Source organism: Coregonus clupeaformis, unplaced genomic scaffold, assembly GCF_020615455.1.
Source record: "Coregonus clupeaformis isolate EN_2021a unplaced genomic scaffold, ASM2061545v1 scaf0616, whole genome shotgun sequence".
NCBI lineage: Eukaryota > Metazoa > Chordata > Actinopteri > Salmoniformes > Salmonidae > Coregonus > Coregonus clupeaformis.
In genome coordinates, this window is record NW_025534071.1 from 68,879 (window position 1) to 90,629 (window position 21,751).

The following is a 21,751-nucleotide window of genomic DNA, read 5'->3' on the forward strand; positions in this document are numbered from 1 at the left end:
GAAACATTTAGCAATAAAAACAAATGTTTCTTATTGGACAATTTCTGATTTGTCCCTCCTCGTTTCGTCTGTTTGCTTCTGTTTGGTTCCGTTTGGTTCCGTTTGGTTCCGTTTGGTTCCGTTTGGTTCCGTTTGGTTCCTAAAGAATACACTCTGGGGGGAACCAATCAGAAGCAAACAGAAGCAAACAGGGTGTGATCTTCCTGAATTTGTCCAATAGAAACTATTTTGTTGCAAAACATTTTCTGTTGCGAATCATTTTTGCTACGGTTTGCTTTGATGTGCAGTACTAAATACACCCCTGGTTGTGGAAAGAGTTCCATGGCTCTACGATGAAGAGATGGTAGTATCTCTGAACATGCAGTAGAAGGCGCTCTAGAGGGTTTCAGAGCTCCTTGCTCTATCCAGTGACTGACATTGTTTTCTGTGATTAAATCAGTGTTTTTAAAACCTGGGTTCTGGGGACCTACAGGGGTTGCACATTTTTGCTCCTGCCCAGTACTAACACAACTGAATCCAGATAATCAAAGAATATATGGAAATTAAGAACTTCTATAATAGATGTGGTGGGTAGATTTAGCATTAGGTTGTATTGACTCAACCATCTTACCTGCAATACATACATCCCACCGCTAGAGGACAGCATCAGTTGACCCTGGTGTTGAAATTATACAGTAGGCTGCATAGCAGTATAGAAATGAATGTGTTTGTATCTGGAAAGACTAAATGCACATACTCTTCATGGATCAGGAACGACAAGTAGATTTGTAGTGGGGTGGGGTGGGGTGGGGTGGGGGGGTGGGGGGGGAGATGAACTAACTGATGAACTCACTGATTAATCCTACTATGGTACAGATACCAGAGAGCCTTTAACCTGACTGACTATGTTTATATGTATAATAGTAGTTTTGGTGACCGGGAGATTAGATACCAGAGAGCCTATTTGTATTGATTCCTGATTGGTCATCAAAGAAAGTTGAAAAGTTGAAAGGTCAGACTGTATGTCTTTATACAATGATTACATCTTACCTTAACACAGACACAGAAGAAAATCAACTCTGACCTTTGATAAATGAATGCAGTTCAGAGTTCAGAGGGACACAAGAGGAAGAGGAACCGTCTAACCACGTCTTTATTTCACTTTCTTCACACTGTGGGAGCGAAAAGCAACATGGTGATACTTCCTCAGTAGCTGGAGTCTCTGGTCCAGAATCATCATGTCGTCCACCATCGCCTCCTTCCCCACTAAAGGTGAGTTTGACCTAATCTAATGTATTACTATGGAAGGTTTGTGTAAAGTGAGTTTGATCTAATCCAATGTATTACTATGGAAGGGAATTAATATTAATTAATTAATTAATTAATTAATTAATTAATTTTGTTTTTGTAATCAAAGAGTTATGCTGTAAATGTTTTATTTGTAAACGTGTATTTTATGGTCTGTGCTGTAATTCAGTAGCATTCAAAATCATAGCAGAAAGAAACATTAGGTCAAATTGCAAAAGGGAAAAATTTACACTTTTGGAAGAAAACAGACAACATTAAAACTTTTACAATAAACGTTTATAATGTAGATCAGATGGAGATCAATTTTAAAATGCCATTGAAAAGTATTTTCAGATGTGCCAAGTAGTTTTCTTGATTTATCAAAAGGTTTTAATACCCTAGGAAGCTAATAACCTTATAACACCTTTTATCCTTTCCTCTGTTCCAGGAAGAAGGGAGCCTGTCTCCAGGGAAATAAAGAAACAGGAGGAGGAGGTGAAGAAGAGGTACGAGGGAGAGCTAGAGAGACTGAGGCAGAGACAGACTGAAGAGCTGAGGCAAGCGAGGGAGAGGGGGAGAGAGAGGGAGGAGGAGGTAAGGAAAGAGATGGAAGAGGTGATGAGGAGAGAGAGGGAGCAGAACGAGCGGAGGGAGAAAGAGAGAAGGATCTGTGAGCGGGTGAGAGAAATGGAGAGGGAGAGAAGAGGGGAAGAGAAGAGGGAGGCGTTTCTCGAGGAACTGGACAAGAAGAAGAGAGAGATGGAGGAGGAGAGAAGGAAAATAAAACAGCAACTGTTGGCCCTCTCCCAGAAGATGGAAGAACAGAAAGCAAGGGAGGAGTGGATGGAGAGAAGGATAAGGGAGGAGAGGGAGAAAAGAGAAGGTCAACTGATGGACCACACCTGGAAAATGAGACAGATGGTGGAGAGAGAGGAACTATTGATCCCCATGCTGAGGAAGATGGTAGAACGAGAGAAGATGATTTGCAGAGACATGAAGGAACTGCAGATAGACATACGCAGGTAATCAAAATGTAATATATAAATAATAAATTTAATATTCAACTAATTGAAATCGATATTTTTGGGTTCATATATTTGTATTGGTTTAGAAAAGCACCCCATTAAGACTAACTGTCTCCAGTAAGACTAGCTGTCCCCAGTAAGACTAGCTGTCTCCAGTAAGACTAGCTGTCCCCAGTACGACTAGCTGTCCCCAGTAAGACTATCTGTCTCCAATACGACTAGCTGTCCCCAGTACGACTAGCTGTCCCCAGTAAGACTATCTGTCTCCAATACGACTAGCTGTCCCCAGTACGACTAGCTGTCCCCAGTAAGACTAGCTGTTCCCAGTACGACTAGCTGTCCCCAGTAAGACTAGCTGTCCCCAGTACGACTAGCTGTCCCCAGTAAGACTAGCTGTCGCCATTGGCGTCAGCTAACGGGGATCCTAATAAATCAAATAAAACTATCAAAGGGTTGTTTGTCAGAGTTATTACAGTATGTTAAAGGGATAGTGCAACATTTTGGCAAAACTTTTTTCTACTTCCCAGTAGAGTCAGATTAACTAATGGATAGCGTTTGTATGTATCTGCATGCGGTTTGAAGGAAGATTGATGTCGTTTCTGGATCCATTGCTAACTAGCGTTAGCGCAACGACTGGAATTCTACGGGAACTAGCATGCTAGCATTTGGTTTGATTGTCGAAAATGTTGCACTATCCCTTTAAGGCATTTTCTGTTGTCTGTGTATATGAGACACCACAATGTAGTTGTAATAACCTACAGTACTGGAATTATCACTTTTTATTGGAGACTTGGTTAGTGATCATTCATCATGTTCTCTGCAGATGGTGAAGGGAACCTGCTGTCTTCTAGCTGATGAGGAACAAACAAAATGGAAATGGACGAAAGAATATATGATTATCGAATCCACTTTCAATGATATCCTTTACTTGGGGAAGAAAGAGTGCTGCTGTCTACAGGGCAGAGATATGGTTAGGTTTGGCACTGGACAAAAAATAAGCTTTATGGGGTGAAAATCTAGATTTTCTTAGCTAGCCTATAGAAAAAGAATCCACTGTTAAAGTTTCTTTCATCTTTCTTAGTGAATTGATTTAAAACTGCACATGGTTTATGTGGCAATGGCAGTCATGTTAAATTGACTGTTTGTTATTGTAAAAAAATTAAAATAATCTCACTATCACATATTCTACATTTCTTACAAAATAGTTTGTTGTTGTATTTCAGAAAAGCACCAGTTGTTTGGTTACCAACGACAGGGACCACTGTCATCTGGATAACTATTCCAATGAGTTGGTATTTTTCACTTGTTTCATTATGTTGGCCATGTGATGTTCACTGCAATTCAGCTTTTAGCTGGGAATGTGTAACATGTTTGAAGTGGACCACGATGGAACTGTGAATGTGTAACATGTTTGATGAGGACCACGATGGAACTGTGAATGTGTAACATGTTTGATGTTTGAAGAGGACCACGATGGAAAAACGTTTTTTTGTGTTATCCTCCAATTATCTTTTTTTATTTTTTATTGTCAAATAAATCATATCAAATTGATGGTATCATCAGAGAAATAACAATAAATGTACTACAATATTCCCTTCTGTCGTCCTAATGCATATCCTCTTCTGATGAGCCTCCTATTAAAGCTACAGTCAAAATATATAAATTAAAATGATCCAGAACAGAATGAATATATATATATATATATATATATATATATATATATATATATATATATATATGCTCAGAATTTTTTTTACATTTTCTCGATACAGTTCTGCAGGAGGGGAGAGGAGGCTGTGCCTAGTGGAAAATAATGGGCTGTATTCATTAATGTAAACCGTAGCAAAATCTTTTGCAACTATTTACATTTCGCAAGGAAAAACAAGCGTTTCTCTCATTGGACACATTCAGGTCCTTCCCTCCCCGTTTTGTCAGTTTTTTTCTTCCGTTTGGTTCCTGTTGAATACACCCCTGGCTGTGGTAAGAACTCCATGGCTCTACACTGAAGAGATGGTTTTATCTCTGAACATGCGCTCTAGAGGGCGACAGAGCTCCTTGCTCTATGATTCAAGTCAGTGTTTTTAAAAACCTGGGTTCTGGGTATCCCACAGGGGGTTGCACATCTTTGTTCCTGCCCAGCACGCACACAATTGAATCCAGCTAATCAAAGGCTGGACAGTTAAATACCTATCAAATGTATTAGTGCTGGGTTGGAATAAAAGCCTGTACCTGTGGGATACCCCCCCCCGCCCCCCCGTAATAGTATATGCGGATGATGTGTTCTTTGTGTTGTATGGAAATGGACTTCTATATTAAATGTGGCTGTAGATTTAGCATTAGGTTGTTATTAAATAAACTAAAACAGAAAACTAAGTTGAACTTGTTCCTGTGTGGTGATGGAATCACGAGGGCTGTCCAACAAGTTGATTTGTAGAGGAAGTGGGAGGGGGTAACACAGATCAATTAAATGATGAACTCACTGAATAACACTTGACCTACTCATCTCAGGTACAGACAACAGAGAGCCTATTCTGATTGATCCCTGATAAGTGATCAATAACAGATGATAAGATGGAAGGTTGGACTGTCTGTCTTTCTACAATGATTACGTCTAACCTGAACACAGAAGAAAATAAACTGTGACCTTTGATAAGTGTCACGCCTGCTCCCGCTCCCCCTCCCTGCTGCCCATCATTACACCTGTCACCATGGTTACACACATCAGCGCTTCATTGGACTCACCAGGACTTCATCACTGCTTTATTACCTCCCCTATATCTGACTCTTCCTCAGTCTGATCCCCGTGTCAGCATTAATGTCGTTATGTTTCCCCATGTCCAGACGCTGTCCGTGTTTTGTTTCATGTCTGTTTATATTAAATGTTCACTCCCTGTACCTGCTTCTCGTCTCTCAGCGTCTATCCTCACAATAAGAAAACATTGCATGCAGATTAGTACCTGAAGGAGGACGCAACAGCAGACCTGGGATCAACAGATGTGAAATCATGTTAAAGCAGTGGCGGTCATTGACGTTTATGATGAGGAAGGACATTATTATTTATTTGTTTATGAGCATGGCCTTATTTCTATTACAAAGAGAAAGAAAAGAGAAATGACAGTCCATCATTACTTTAAGACATGAAGGTCAGTCAATCCGGAACATTTTAAGAACTTTCAAAGTTTCTTCAAGTGCAGTCGCAAAAACCATAAAGCGCTATGATGAAACTGGCTCTCATGAGGACCGCCACAGGAAAGGAAGACCCAGAGTTACCTCTGCTGCAGAGGATAAGTTCATTAGAGTTACCAGCCTCAGAAATTGCAGCCCAAATAAATGCTTCAGAGTTCAAGTAACAGACACATCTCAACATTAACTGTTCAGAGGAGACTGCATGAATCAGGCCTTCATAGTCGAATTGCTGCAAAGAAACCACTACTAAAGGACACCAATAAGAAGAAGAGACTTGCTTGGGCCAAGAACCACGAGCAATGGACATTAGACCGGTGGAAATCTGTCCTTTGGTCTGATGAGTCCAAATTGGAGATTTTTGGTTCCAATCGGCGTGTCTTTGTGAGATGCATAGTAGGTGAACGGATGATCTCCGCATGTATAGTTCCCACCGTGAAGCATGGAGGAGGAGGTGTGATGGTGTGGGGGTGCTTTGCTGGTGACACTGTCTGTGATTTATTTAGAAGATCTTCTGGTTTCCCAGATTTTTCATGGTGTTCTATTGTTTCCAGTACTTGTTTTATATTATCTCCAATACTATTTATATACTATTTTACACCTGCTGATTGAATAACTGTTGATTAAATCATTGTTTTCTATCCAGTGACTGAAATAGTGTCACGCTCTGGTTCCGGGACTTGGTATTTTAGCCAGAGTGTGTGAAGTTTTGTTGTGTTTGGGTTGGTTGGGTGGTTATAGGGTGTGTTCATTTGGTTGTGGTTGGTTGGTTAGTTCTTGTGTAGGCATGTGACTCCCAATCGGAGGTAACGAGTGTCAGCTGTCGGCTCGTTATCTCTGATTGGGAGCCATATTTAAACTGTCTGTGTTCACCTTGTGTTTGTGGGTTTTTGTTCCTGTACAGTCATTGTCACTGTGGACTTCTCGTATCGTCATTTGTTTTGTGGTTTTCGTGTTGCACTTTAATTAAATAAAGTAATGTTCGCTCAACGCGCTGCGCTTTGGTCCACTCCCTCATTAGACGATTATGACAGAAAAACCCACCAAATCAGGACCAAGCAGCGTGTCCAGGAATCGGCAGCCTGGAAGTGGGAGCAGCGGCGTCAGCAGGATCAACGGTGGACAGGCGAGAGGCAACCCCAAAAAAAAATTTGGGGGGGGCACACGGCAGGGACGACGGGGCTGACGGAGGCAGAGAAGGGGCGGATTCAGAAGGCCACCAGGTTACGGGGGCCACTGGTCAAGGCAGGGAAGGTTGGTGTTGAGGCACGGCGAGAGGTACTGGGGTGTGTAACCAGTCCGGTCCGGCCCGTTCCAGATCCCGAGGTAGAGCCAGTGGTGTGTGTCCCCAGTACGGTGTGGACTGTTCCGGCCCATCGCACCAAGTGTACGGTGCGCGTCGCCAGCCCGGCTCGGCCTGTTCCTGTTCCTCGCACCAAGAGTACGGTGCGCGTCGCCAGCCCAGCCCGGCCTGTCCCTGCTCCACGCACGAAGCCTACGGTGTGCGTCGCCAGCCCAGCCCGGCCTGTTCCTGCTCCACGCACTAAACCTACGGTGTGCGTCGCCAGCCCAGCCCGGCCGGTTCCTGCTCCACGCACCAGGCCCACGGTGTGCGTCGCCAGCTCAGCCCGGCCTGTTCCTGCTCCACGCACGAAGCCTACGGTGTGCGTCGACAGCCCTGCCCGGCCTGTTCCTGCTCCACGCACTAAACCTACGGTGTGCGTCGCCAGCCCAGCCCGGCCGGTTCCTGCTCCACGCACTAAACCTACGGTGTGCGTCGCCAGCCCAGCCCGGCCGGTTCCTGCTCCACGCACCAGGCCCACGATGTGCGTCGCCAGCTCAGCCCGGCCTGTTCCTGCTCCATGCACGAAGCCTACGGTGTGCGTCGCCAGCCCAGCCCGGCCTGTCCCTGCTCTACGCACCAAGCCTACGGGGTGCGTCGTCAGCCCAGCCCGGCCTGTCTCTGCTCTACGCACCAAGACTACGGTGTGCGTCGCCGGCCCAACCCGGACTGTTCCTGCCACTCGCACCAGGCTAAGGGTGCGAGTCGTCAACCTGGGTCAGCTCGTTCCGGCTACTCGCACCAAACCAAGGGGGCGAGTCGTCAACCTGGTTCAGCCTATTCCTGCTACTCGCACCAAGCCAGGGAGGCGAGTCGTCAACCTGAGGAGGTCCGTTCCGGCTCCACGCACCAAGCCGAGGGTGCGTATCGTCGGCCAGGTCCGGTCCGTTCCTGTCTCACGCGCCAAGCTAGGGGTGCGCGTCATCAGTTTGGATCCAGCCAGCTGGGTTGGATCGGACCGGGGCCATTACGGGGGGAGTTATGTAGGGTGGTGGTCAAGCCCGGAGCCGGAGCCGCCTCCGAGGAGCAACACCCACCCAGCCCTCCCCTATTTGGGTTTTTGAGGCGCGGTCGCAGTCCGCGCCTTTAGGGGGGGGTACTGTCACGCTCTGGTTCCGGGACTTGGTATTTTAGCCAGAGTGTGTGAAGTTTTGTTGTGTTTGGGTTGGTTGGGTGGTTATAGGGTGTGTTCATTTGGTTGTGGTTGGTTGGTTAGTTCTTGTGTAGGCATGTGACTCCCAATCGGAGGTAACGAGTGTCAGCTGTCGGCTCGTTATCTCTGATTGGGAGCCATATTTAAACTGTCTGTGTTCACCTTGTGTTTGTGGGTTTTTGTTCCTGTACAGTCATTGTCACTGTGGACTTCTCGTATCGTCATTTGTTTTGTGGTTTTCGTGTTGCACTTTAATTAAATAAAGTCATGTTCGCTCAACACGCTGCGCTTTGGTCCACTCCCTCATTAGACGATTATGACAAATAGTTTATGTTGATTGAATAACTGTTAACTCTCTCTCGCTCTCTCTCTCCCCCTCTCTCTCTCTCCACCCTCTCCCTCCCTATCTTTCTTTCTCTCTCTCCCTTTCCTCTCTCTCTCTCTCTCTCTCTCTCTCTCTCTCTCTCTCTCTCTCTCTCTCCCTCTCACTCATTCCCCCCCTCTATCTCTCTCTCTCCTCTCTCTGTCTCTTGCTCTCCCCCTCTCTCTCTCCCTTTCCCCGCTCTCTCTCTCTCGCCCCCCTCTCTCTTTCCCCTCCTCTCTCTCTTTCTCTCTCTCTCTCTCTCTCTCTCTCTCTCTCTCTCTCTCTCTCTCTCTCTCTCCTTCTCTCTATCTCTTCCTCTCCCCCTTTCTCTCTCGAACACTCTCTCGAACATTGTCTCTCTCAAACACTCTGCAACACTCTCTCTCTCTAACTTCATTAAGATTAAATCAGTGTTCCTAAATCCTAATCCGGGATAATCCAGCCAAGAGGCCTTTGATCAACTGATAGCTGACATGTTTAGGCAAGATTGGGCCATTTTTAGGTTACTGCTTGAAATTCTTGTCATCATTTGTATTTCGTTTTTGATATTATTCACACGGTTTTCATCAACGTGTTCCTGGATTTTACTGAAAGTAAAACAGCCGAAATGAGTTATTTTAATATGTTCCATTTTAACTTAAAAACATTGTACTGCACTAAACACCTACAAACTGTTTTCTATATTTTTTTATCTGTCTGTACTCATTTCTGTAATGAATACAACACCTTGGACAGATAATGGCGTTGAATTTGATTATTAAATCTTCCATCCGGTGATAAAGAGTGGTTGTGTCACACACAGTACAGTCACTTCAATCAAATCATCGGATGGGATGGATAAATATATTACAACACCATAGATGGGGGGAAAATGATGTAATCTTTCTAGGACTCAAATGACCCGCGCCCCTCTCTCTTTCCCCTCTCTCTCCGTCTCTAGCTCTCTCTCTCTCTCTCTCTCTCTCTCTCTCAATCTCTAGTGCGCTCTCTCTCTCTCTCTCTCTATCTCCCCCTCTCTCTCTCTCTCTCTCTCTCTCTCTCTCTCTCTCTCTCTCTCTCTCTCTCTCTCTCTCTCTCTCTCTCTCTCTCTCTCTCTCTCTCTCTCTCTCTCTCTCTCTCTCTCTCTCTCTCTCTCTCTCAGGGATAGGGACAGATGGGGCGTAGAGGAGGGGTGGGAGTTAGTACTTTAATTCTGCTAACATGTGACTGCAAACTGGCACAGTTTTAAACGCTTACGTGAGGGAAACGGCTAGTCTGGGTTGCTCTCTTGTACGGATCCGCTCCAACAACTTGACTGGCTGTGCGGTGTGGCCAATGAATGATCATGAGTTCTTTAAATTCTATACACCAACTGATTAGTTCAATGACTTCGATATTATGCCATGCAACAATTTCATATAAGGAAATCAGTCATTTGAAATGAATTCATTAGGACCTAATCTATGGATTTCACATGACTGGGCAGGGGTGCAGCTATGGGTGGGCCTTGGAGGGCATAGGAGCCAGGCCCACCTACTGGGGGGGGGGCTGCTATGATTTATTTCTGCAGAATAAACCATGCACACTAGACTGTGGTGTAGGCCTATGGGACATTACAATAATACTAATCTTTGAACTTCAACATAGATAGTGCAGCCTACTGTCAATCTCTAAATTATGAACAAATGGACTTGGATGGTTTGGCCACCACACTTATACATTTACTAAATAGAAATTTAGATTATGCTTATATGCTATTAATACGTTCTTATGGATATTTAAAATGCATATTAAAACATTAAAGAAGAGATGCATAGCACACTATTTTACCTCTGTACAAGCCGTGGGAAACCCTGCATGCCTGAGGCAATCTCTCTCTCTCTCTCTCTCTCTCTCTCTCTCTCTCTCTCTCTCTCTCTCTCTCTCTCTGTGCTCCAAGCGCTCATGCGTTCCGTTGGTTCTGTAACAGCGGTTCTCACCAGCTGTTGCTGCACGTGGTCTCCAAAAGCAAAACACGGAACAGCGGGCAGAGAGAGAGAGAGAGAGAGAGAAGAGAGAGAGAGAGAGAGAGAGAGAGAGAGAGAGAGAGAGAGAGAGAGAGAGAGAGAGAGAGAGAGCATCACAGATAGAGTTTCTCATTCAGCCCGAGGAAGAAACACAGCCCAGCCGCACATCCCGGTTTGAGTGACACAGATACAGGTTTACAGCTCGACGCACGGGAGAGAGATTGGAGAAGAGAAGGAGAGACAGGGAGGGAGAGAGATAATGGAAAGAGAGAGGAAATACATATTGGATTAACAAAAAATCCCTCTCACATTAATCGGAATACAGCGGGATACGGTATGGAGTCTAGTGAGCTATTTTTAAGTGTGTTTGTCTGACACACTTTCAGCACCACTGAACATCTGACGGTGGAACGGACGAGGCATGCATAACGCGAGCCACCGCCTGGCAGAGAACGAGAGCGAGCCTCAGCTGCCCGACCCACACACGGATTTACCCGCCACTCGCGCACTCATCGGCTGCGTCCTCTCCCTGCTCATCCTTTGGACCCTACTGGGAAACTTCACGGTGTGCGCCGCGGTTCTGCGTTACCGGCACCTGCGCGCCAAAGTCACCAACATCTTCATTGTGTCTCTGGCGCTGTCGGACCTCCTCGTGGCGCTGCTTGTGATGCCGTGGAAGGTAACGTCTTGTAATCGATTGATTTATAAATAATTGATTGAAAATGGATTGATAACATATTGATATTATGATTGCCTATAAAAATGATATCAGTGTCTCAATTCTCATTGACTCAATGTGGTTTTTAAATCGGTAATTTGTTTTGTCAGTTGTATTATTGTGTGACACTAAAATTATTGTGTGACACTAAAATAAACGTTCTCTCTCTGTCTCTCTCTCTCTTTCTCTGTCTCTCTCTCCTTCACTCTCTCTTTCTTTACAAGGCGGCGGCAGAGGTGGTGGGGTTCTGGCCCTTCGGTGCGTTCTGTGACACCTGGGTGGCGAGCGACATCATGTGTTCCACGGCGTCCATCTTGAATCTGTGCATGATCAGCGTGGACCGCTACTGGGCGATATCCAGCCCGTTCCGTTACGAGAGGAAGATGAACCGCCGCGTGGCCTTCGTCATGGTCGGCGTGACCTGGACGGTCTCCGTGGTGATATCATTCGTGCCCGTTCAGCTCCACTGGCACCGGGCTGGGATTGCCGGAATCACCGGGAGCGGTGACGAATTTACCCGGGACGTTACCGGATATAACGCCAGCGGGGTACATCAACTCCACGGGGCGGAGGAGGCGAATGGCGGCGTTGTCGAACACTGGAACTGCGACTCGAGTCTGAGTCGGACTTACGCCATCTCCTCCTCGTTAATCAGTTTCTATATCCCCGTGGCGATCATGGTCGTCACGTACACACGTATCTACCGTATCGCCCAGGTCCAGATACGCAGGATATCCTCTCTGGAGCGAGCCGCAGAGCACGCACAGAACTGCCGCTCAGACCCACACGTGGCTGTGGATGCAGACGGGCATGTGCACGCTTTCCATCATCATCATCATCCTCCTCCTCGCTCTAAACACCGCTGCTCCATCTTTCACCAAACCACCAAATCCCCAAAACACCACCATCATCATCATCATCCTGATCTTCCTCCCCCACAACGGGCCCTGAGGTACTCCATTAGGAAGGAGACCAAGGTTCTGAAGACTCTGTCTGTCATCATGGGGGTGTTCGTCTTCTGCTGGTTCCCGTTCTTCCTCCTCAACTGTGCCGTCCCCTTCTGCCCAGGTAGGCTACTATGAACTTTGAACTCAAATACGTCAACATATTATTCACTGTCACCTTGAAAGAACGTTCAGGTCGGCAACATAATTCCCCTTCAGTATTTTTTATTGATGATGTGTTTCGGGGCAAGCCCCTTGGTCAGGGCACAACAAGTGAACCTTCCCGAACCTTCTTTTTAACACTTCAGTTTTACATTCCCGTCCCAGACAATATTTTGAACTCTTGGTTAAAGCGCCAGAACACTACAACTATTTATTAATTATCACTGATCTGAGAGCAGCCCCCCAGACACACGATCCCTGTCTAACTCTCATGCCCGTGTTCCCCCCCCACAGGTCCAGGTACAGCCTCTAGAACCTCGTCAGACCCTTCCCCCTCCTCCCAGCTGTACTGTGTCAGTGAAACCACCTTCGACGTCTTCGTGTGGTTCGGTTGGAGCAACTCTTCCTTAAACCCCATTATCTACGCCTTCAACACTGAGTTCCGCGAGGCGTTCCTCCGCTTGCTGGGTTGCCATGGAGACAACGGGTGCTTCGGCGGCTGGACGACGAGCGCCACGCGCGTGGAGACCGTTGTCTTGGCGAGCAACGAGGCCGCCGGGACGGAGAAGAAGAACTCGCTCAACACAACTGAGATGGGCGTGGCTTACGATACCGGCTGTGGCGCCGGTAGGGGCAGTGTCACATCTGGTGTAATCCCCAACCCGGTTAGGGGGAGGGCGCTACCGACACCGTTAATTGACAGTAGAGGAGCTGTAACGAGCGGTGTGTGACTGTGAGGTGGATCCGGTTAGAGGAAGAGATGACAGCAGGGCGCCACCGGCAACGTTAACGGACCGTAGAGGGACGATAACGTTACGGAGCCGGTGTGCGACTGTCCCACGGAGGATTGTAAAACAGACATAACGGATAGGGAACGACGGACTCAGATGATCCCCTCACATACTTTCTGATGAACTTTTCAAGCTGTGCCAAACTGACTGTACCATTGATGTCTGTAGTGGTTTGATTTACAATGCATCCACTACTAGCATCGGCTCAGCTGTTCATGGATTACATATATCAGGAAAATAGGTTTATCCAAAACATTCAATGGCCAATTTCATGAACGAGCATCGAGGATGGATTGAAATAGGGACATATTCCAGGAATTCTCTAGGCTAATGTTCTCTTCAACTCTAGTTCTTGAACCACCAAAGGTCTGTAATATATCGCTGATCTGACCTATTTTTATGTAAGTGGTCCCTCAAGGAGAAAGGATCAACCATATTGAGAAACACTGCTGTAGAATGCCGTTGCATTAGGTAAATACCGTTGCTATATAAGAGTCATTCCACAAATTGCATTAGGTCAATATCAAGTCCTGATTGGTGTAGGCCTAAATCTGAGAAAGGGATAGGTTAAAAGAATCGAAAGATTTGCCCTGAGCTGAGCTGTGTCTCGGCTGTGTCTGTGTCTAAAAACCGTCATTCTCTATCATTACGATCATATCTGTTCTGGACCTATGGGCTTTATTTGTGGGGGAAGTGTGACACTGTATGCGTCTGAAATGGCACCCTATTCCCTATGTAGCGCACTACTTTTGACCAGGATCCATAGTGCCATTTGGGACACAGCCTCTGTATTTCTCAGATTATATGGGATTATCTCTCTAGTCTCTGGGGATCTTGTGTGATGTCATGTCACGGTGACGGTGATGATGTCCATCCAGGGTCTTTCTAAGCATCTATTATACAAAGTTTCACAACCAGCGCTTCCTTTTCTCTCTCTCTCTCTGTCTCTCCCTCTCTCTCCACCCTCCTCTCTCTCTCACTTCCCCTCCCTCTTTTCTCTCTCTCTATTCCTCTCCCTCCCTCCACCCCGCCCCTCCCCCTTCCCTCCTTCTCTCTTCCCTTTGTCTCTACTCTACTACCCTTCTCTCTCTACTCTTCTCTCCCTTTCTGTCTCCCTCTCCTCTTATCCCTCTGTCATGCGAGCGAGAAATCATTCATCTGTTAATCACGTCCTATCCCTGGTTAGGGGTTAGTGCGACCTGCCTCATGCCTGGTTGGCACAGGAGGACAAACCGAATTGCTTCCATGGATGACTGGCTTGAATTGTGAGGTTGACCACACAATTTATTTTAATAATGAGCCAAATCTATTGGTTTCTACCCAAAGTTGCAAAGGAAATCTGATCTATTTCATAAACACAAGAGGCCAGCAAAATTGATAAAAGAGTGTGACGATATAGCATGAACAGCGACATCTAGTAGTCAAAACCTGGTAGTCACACTACTTTATGGTAAATAATGCAAGCGACTTCAATTACTAATTTCTCTGAACAGGGGGAAAGAAGCATCACCAGATTCACAGGGAATACATTACATAGTATGGTGAAGCAATACTCCAAGCCGCAGCTTCATACTACTTGTCCAACATAGAGAACTGATATTGTATACTGGTGGTTGGGGTGTATTGGCATGAGGTGTGAGGGGTCCGTGGGTTCTTTTTGGATTCCTCATATCTTACTCATTGGTAGGAAGAAGTTTGGTCCAAATCAGATGTTGGCTACTATATTTATTGAATATTATCTGAATCATATACATTTAGATGGCCAATTTGGATGCAATCAATTAAATTAATTTCTCAAATAGTATTTGAACCCAGGTTGCATATTGTAACCCGTGAGGTTGGTTGGAATGGCTTTGCGAGCAGGTTTCCTGAATCACATCTCTCTGATCCATAACCTAACATGCAGAATGTGTGTATGTGCGTGCCTCTGACTAAAAGCTAAGCCCAGAGAGAGAGAGTGTCTGTGTGTCTATGTTTAAGAGAGAGAGAGGGGAAGAGTGAGAGAGGGAGGAAGAGTGAGATAGAGAAAGAGAGGAAGAGTGAGAGAGAGGAAGAGAGAAGAATAGAGAGAGAGGAAGAGTGAGAGAGAGGAAGAGTGAGAGAGAGAAGAAGAGTGAGAGAGAGAGAGAAAGACAGAAAGGAAGAGAGAGAGAGAGAGAGAGAGAGAGAGAGAGAGAGAGAGAGAGAGAGAGAGAGAGAGAGAGAGAGAGAGAGAGAGAGAGAGAGAGAGAGAGAGAGAGAGAGAGAGAGGAAGAGAGAGAGAGAGGAAGAGTGAGAGAGAGCGAGAGAGGTAGAGTGAGAGAGAGAAGAAGAGTGAGAGAGAAAGAAAGAAAGGAAGAGTGAGAGAGAGAGAGAGAGAGAGAGAGAGAGAGAGAGAGAGAGAGAGAGAGAGAGAGAGAGAGATGGTGTTTTAGTTGCGTAACCTCCCTCTCCCCCTCCCTACCACCTCTAGTTTCCCTCCCTGGACGGTGAACCTGTCATCATCTGTTTGGTTCCTGTTTGGTGGAAAGCTGACCAGCATTTCAAACTTGATTTTCCTTTACAAAAAAATTATCAACCCTTACAAAAATGTCCATTAATTATAACCCACATAATAATCCACATTTCCTGTTGCTGCAGGATTATGTTCCTGCTGTAGCAAACTGGCTCAAATTAAGATCATACATCTGTATGAAACAAGGTCACTGTGATGTAAACAGGACAGGAAAGGTCTTTGGAGAGAGGGAGAGTGGGGAGGGGGAGAGGGAGGGGGAGAGAGGGAGAGATAGGGATGGAGAGAGACACAAAAACAGAGAGAGAGAGGGGACAGGGGCACAATGACAGAAATGGACACAGAGAGAGAGACAGAGAGACAGAAAGAGAGAGAGAAAGCTCACATGAGAGTGCTTGACCTTCTAAGCCATGCTCACGAACCACAACAGGGCTGGTACATCCTGGTACACCAGTCTTCTGTCATTTATTCATTCAACACACCTCCAGGGTCTCAATAAAACATGCAGTAATACAACAACCAACCGCTGCCCTTGACTTTTTCCTATTAGTGTCTGATCTAGTTACAGTGTTCTATCGTGGTTCTAGTGTGCAGCGTTCTGTAATAGAAGACCAAGACCAAACGCTAAGGCCTACACACATCTGACCCTTTGGGTAGAAAAACAAAGAGTTAAAGGACCACAATATTTATTTAAAGTAGATGTTTTATTGGCATGTTGTTTTTGTATTTTTACAAATGTTTAAATGTGTAAGGCTTTTGGCTGTGGTCCGTGTTCGAGAACATCAAACCCGTAATGCGTTGACTGACCGATCTATAAATAATATTGAGTAGTTCACTGGCGTAACGCACTTTCTCTGGACTTAGCTTTGCTTTAGATAATGGGGTAAATGTTTATTGGTATGCCTATTTGGTCGTAATTTCCTGTTAAGTCTAACATTTCACGAAGCAATAGGAATATATGGTGTCGCAATAACTGCCATTTTTACACTGCAGGCTGTTGACAATAATGTCATCACTTGTTCAGGGGTGAAAGGTGAAAATTCAAACATTGCAGATTGTAAAATAAATGTTTGATGCAACAGCTACCCAATTGATTGATTTTTGAATCCACAACAGTCCTGTATAGGCTAAGAACTGGCTGCAGCGCTACCTGAACCTACAATAGAGCCGTCCTCGCGCTCTCTCCCAGCTTGGATAGAAAGTCGTGCGTAAAACCAGTCTATAGCCAGTCCACCCTCAAAACACTAGTTTACTAGGGACTATTTCATTATGCAGTGTACTATCTATAGCTATGTACCGTTTTTATACACGTATTTTTTTAAAATAAATATGACATAAAATAGCCTTTCAATGAGGAAAGAAGTAGTCGGCTTGAGGATGAATTCAGGCACTATTTATTGTTGAGCAGGTTTTGTCTGGCTAATGGGCTGGAATATTCAATGTAAATTAAATTAAATTCAATCCAAATTGAGAGACTCCCCTGGTGCTTGGCTGCCCTTTGACAAATACAAATAATCTCACTCTTTTGTCTATAATAATCTCATTGTAAATAGTTTACCCGCGCTGTGTCTGCGAGCTGTTGGCTAGTGCGCGTTGTGCCAAGACCAGAGAGAGCACATTCGCTAGGCTTATATATAACGCAACATTTCTTTCTGACAAAACCATCTGTAGAGTTGAAAATGCTATGGAAACCCATTGAACTTGTATTTTTTATTCGGTACATGGGAATGTACCTGTACAAGTTATTTTTTATGTGCACTACGTCATCAAGCACAGCCTTTTAATCTGCAACAAATCAATTTGATGGAAACACACTCTTTCTGGTGGGAAAATTAGCATATTGTTTTTATGCGGATTTTAGAATATTTGCATGAAAATCTGTTGCCAATTGGATGGAAATGGAGTCTGACGACTGTCCCTGTTTCATCTTTCATTTGAACGCTCTCAAAAGTCAAAAGAACAAACATATTTGCTTACATGAAATATATGATTGGAATGTTGTTTTTAAACTGTTAGCCATTAAGCTACATACAGATGTAAGGTGCTGGTTTAAGACTTGTCTGGATGTACAAGTCAATTCAGTCCTTCATGCAGCTGTATAAGAGTCTTTCCACCAATTCAGTCCTTCATGCAGCTGTATAAGAGTCTTTCCACCAATTCAGTCCTTCATGCAGCTGTATAAGAGTCTTTCCACCAATTCAGTCCTTCATGCAGCTGTTTAAGTGTCGTTCCACCAATTCAGTCCTTCATGCAGCTGTTTAAGGGTCGTTCCACCAATTCAGTCCTTCATGCAGCTGTTTAAGGGTTGTTCTACCAATTCATGCCTTTTAAGAAGTGTAACTTCGTAAAACAAAAAAAACTCTGATTTCACCCATTTTCAACATTCTGCCACAAAGAGCAAATTCAGAAAAAACATGTTTTCCATCTCAAGTGGTAAAATACAAAAAAAATGACTATAGTAAGTGCCAAATAAAGTAACAGGGTTGACCGTAACAGGGTGGATGATTTCATCTTAAATCAGTCATAAATCCCCTTGTGACAGGAGGAATGGAAGCTTGTTGTGAGCAACCGGGAGGGGTAATTGAATGCAAAACAGTTTTTATTGTAAAACAAATTCTAGCCTGTCTACATATGGGTAACATGGTTGACGTGTCAGTTTCCCACCACAAAACACCAGACAATGGCCAAAAATCTGTTCACTTAACAGGGCCGACCCGAATATGTGGGGCAGACGTAAATGAATCACTAAATGAATCACTAATCGAATGGATATAATGTTCAGAAATGACTTATGTCAAAGCAACACAATAACTAGGGCTTTACAATGATGGTGAAACTTTGAGAAATGGTGGGACGAAGTGGGTTCGAATCTGATTTATTGAACTATCCATGTGGTCTATATTAAAGGCCATTTCATTTAATATGAGGCTTTTACATTTCAATATTGGTGCACAATTTCTACTTAAAATATCAAAGGGATGCAAAAGGTACTCATTTCATGGAATGACCCATAAGGTTATTTTGTAATATCTACGGTATGTAAGGGTATTTTTGAAATTGTATTTCTCAGCAAACTAGGCAGCCATTTAATGTATTTTTAAAGTGTATTTCTATAAAGACTTTATTCTAAAGGGATTACATAGGTTTACACCCCAAATGGCACCCTATTCCCTATATAGTGCACTACTTTTTGCCCTATAGGCCCTGGTCAAAAGTAGTGCACTATATAGGAAATAGGGTGCCATTTGGGACATAGAGTCCGCAGACAGTCAATAAGAGTTTGCCTAATGACTGTCCTTGTTTCATATCCTTCATTTAAATTATCTTACCAACCCTTGGGATCTAGCTCCATTACTGCTTAGAGAAGCTTTTAACTGGCGCACACTCCACCCATTTCCTGCCACTTGGGGTGTGCGACGGCTAAATGTGCCCTGAGGGCAGCAGGTGCGGCAGATAATGGTTCCCGTGGGAAATGTTAATTGGTTCTGAGTGTTTGAGGTGTGTGTTAGGGTTGAATAGAGAAGTAAGTACACATGACAGGTCAGAGAGGAGGGAGGGTTAGTTAACTGATGTTACACTGCTAGAGAGAGAGAGAGAGAGAGAGAGAGAGAGAGAGAGAGAGAGAGAGAGAGAGAGAGAGGGGGAGAGAGAGAGAGGGGAGAGAGAGAGAGAGAGAGAGAGAGAGAGAGAGAGAGAGACAGAGACGAGAGAGAGAGAGAGAGAAGAGAGAGAGAGAGATATTTATGTTTATTTATTTTCCCATTTGAACTTTAACTATTTGCACATTGTTACAACACTGTATATATACATAATATGACATTTGAAATGTCTTTATTCTTTTGAAACTTCTGAGTGTAATGTTTACTGTTAATATTTATTGTTTATTTCACTTTTGTTTACTATCTACTTCACTTGCTTTGGCAATGTTAACACACGTTTCCCATGCCAATAAAGCCCTTAAATTGAATTGAATTGAATTGAGAGAGAGAGAGAGAGAGAGAGACAGAGAGAGAGAGAGACAGAGAGAGAGAGAGAGAGAGAGAGAGAGAGAGAGAGAGAGAGAGAGAGAGAGAGAGAGAGAGAGAGAGAGAGAGAGATAAAGAGAGAGAGAGAGAGAGACAGAGAGAGAGAGAGAGAGAGAGAGAGAGAGAGAGAGAGAGAGAGAGAGAGAGAGAGAGAGAGAGAGAGAGAGAGAGAGAGAGAGAGAGAGATCTGGCATCTGCCGTAACGTAGTCGGGCAGGAAGTCAACCATTATGGTTGTGGCTCATCATTAGGCTGCATGGCTTTCACCTGGTCAGTTCTTTCAGATCAGTCCAATGAAGGAGGTGATGTAATATTGAGGAGAGCAGGCAAGCAGAGACCGAGGTCATGTTGATATGCAGGCAAGCAGAGACCGAGGTCATGTTGATATGCATGTAAGCAGAGACCGAGGTCATGTTGATATGCATGTAAGTTTGAAGGAGTAAGTGTGTGAACATGAGATAGTGAAGAGGCCTCTGGATGGTTTCTGTTATAGAAGGGTTGTCATTGTTGGTTCTGATTGGATTCAGGTGAAAGTCCACCATTGATGCTGACGATACTATAATTTTTTTGTTTGTTTACAAGCAAATGTATCAGAATAGCTAACTCTGATGTCGGGACCTGGGCAACGTTAACAGATATCGAGTGATGACCATGAAAACACGCAAGACTGATGGCTATAGATATGTTCAAGTATATTATTCTACTGCTAGCTTGCTTGGTAATCAAGCCTCTGATGACAACTCTCTTGGTAATCAATCCTCCGATGACATCTGTGATGTTGTAGTTGACAGCCATCTGATTACGTGTTTGTTAACTTGCATGAGCTGCATCTGAAGTTGGACGTTGTCGTATTCACTCCAATGTAAACAAGCCCCTTTCTGACGCCGTCTAGTTGACTCCCCATCAGGGATTTATCAGTCTACTGTAGTCTAGTTGACTCTCCATCAGGGATTTATCAGTCTACTGTAGTCTAGTTGACTCAGGGATTTAACAGTCTACTGTAGTCTAGTTGACTCCCCATCAGGGATTTATCAGTCTACTGTAGTCTAGTTGACTCAGGGATTTAACAGTCTACTGTAGTCTAGTTGACTCTCCATCAGGGATTTATCAGTCTACTGTAGTCTAGTTGACTCTCCATCAGGGATTTATCAGTCTACTGTAGTCTAGTTGACTCTCCATCAGGGATTTATCAGTCTACTGTAGTCTAGTTGACTCAGGGATTTAACAGTCTACTGTAGTCTAGTTGACTCCCCCATCAGGGATTTATCAGTCTACTGTAGTCTAGTTGACTCAGGGATTTAACAGTCTACTGTAGTCTAGTTGACTCTCCATCAGGGATTTATCAGTCTACTGTAGTCTAGTTGACTCAGGGATTTAACAGTCTACTGTAGTCTAGTTGACTCAGGGATTTAACAGTCTACTGTAGTCTAGTTGACTCCCCATCAGGGATTTATCAGTCTACTGTAGTCTAGTTGACTCCTCATCAGGGATTTAACAGTCTACTGTAGTCTAGTTGACTCTCCATCAGGGATTTATCAGTCTACTGTAGTCTAGTTGACTCAGGGATTTAACAGTCTACTGTAGTCTAGTTGACTCAGGGATTTAACAGTCTACTGTAGTCTAGTTGACTCTCCATCAGGGATTTATCAGTCTACTGTAGTCTAGTTGACTCAGGGATTTAACAGTCTACTGTAGTCTAGTTGACTCTCCATCAGGGATTTAACAGTCTACTGTAGTCTAGTTGACTCAGGGATTTAACAGTCTACTGTAGTCTAGTTGACTCCTCATCAGGGATTTAACAGTCTACTGTAGTCTAGTTGACTCCCCATCAGGGATTTATCAGTCTACTGTAGTCTAGTTGACTCAGGGATTTAACAGTCTACTGTAGTCTAGTTGACTCAGGGATTTAACAGTCTACTGTAGTCTAGTAGACTCTCCATCAGGGATTTATCAGTCTACTGTAGTCTAGTTGACTCAGGGATTTAACAGTCTACTGTAGTCTAGTTGACTCTCCATCAGGGATTTAACAGTCTACTGTAGTCTAGTTGACTCAGGGATTTAACAGTCTACTGTAGTCTAGTTGACTCCTCATCAGGGATTTAACAGTCTACTGTAGTCTAGTTGACTCAGGGATTTAACAGTCTACTGTAGTCTAGTTGACTCAGGGATTTATCAGTCTACTGTAGTCTAGTTGACTCTCCATCAGGGATTTATCAGTCTACTGTAGTCTAGTTGACTCAGGGATTTAACAGTCTACTGTAGTCTAGTTGACTCCCCATCAGGGATTTAACAGTCTACTGTAG

The 21,751-nt window shown here is 44.4% G+C and overlaps 1 protein-coding gene across 1 annotated transcript; it reads left to right on the forward strand.

Annotated features, from left to right (window-relative positions):
* The first annotated feature begins 10,554 nt into the window (after window positions 1–10,554).
* On the forward strand, window positions 10,555–12,873 carry LOC123485220 (D(1) dopamine receptor-like). Its single transcript, XM_045216126.1, has 5 exons — window positions 10,555–10,997; window positions 11,261–11,527; window positions 11,600–11,826; window positions 11,974–12,104; window positions 12,437–12,873. The coding sequence occupies exons 1-5, from the start codon at window positions 10,740–10,742 to the stop codon at window positions 12,871–12,873; spliced, it is 1,320 nt and encodes a 439-aa protein (XP_045072061.1). The 5' UTR covers window positions 10,555–10,739.
* Window positions 12,874–21,751: the final 8,878 nt, after the last annotated feature.

Bases quoted from the DNA above. Each gene is read 5' to 3' on its own strand.
- LOC123485220 (XM_045216126.1), top strand. From the start codon at position 10,740: ATGCATAACGCGAGCCACCGCCTGGCAGAGAACGAGAGCGAGCCTCAG. The intron at 10,998-11,260 runs GTAACGTCTTGT...TTTCTTTACAAG, and splicing joins TGCTTGTGATGCCGTGGAAG to GCGGCGGCAGAGGTGGTGGG. The intron at 12,105-12,436 runs GTAGGCTACTAT...CCCCCCCCACAG, and splicing joins TGCCGTCCCCTTCTGCCCAG to GTCCAGGTACAGCCTCTAGA.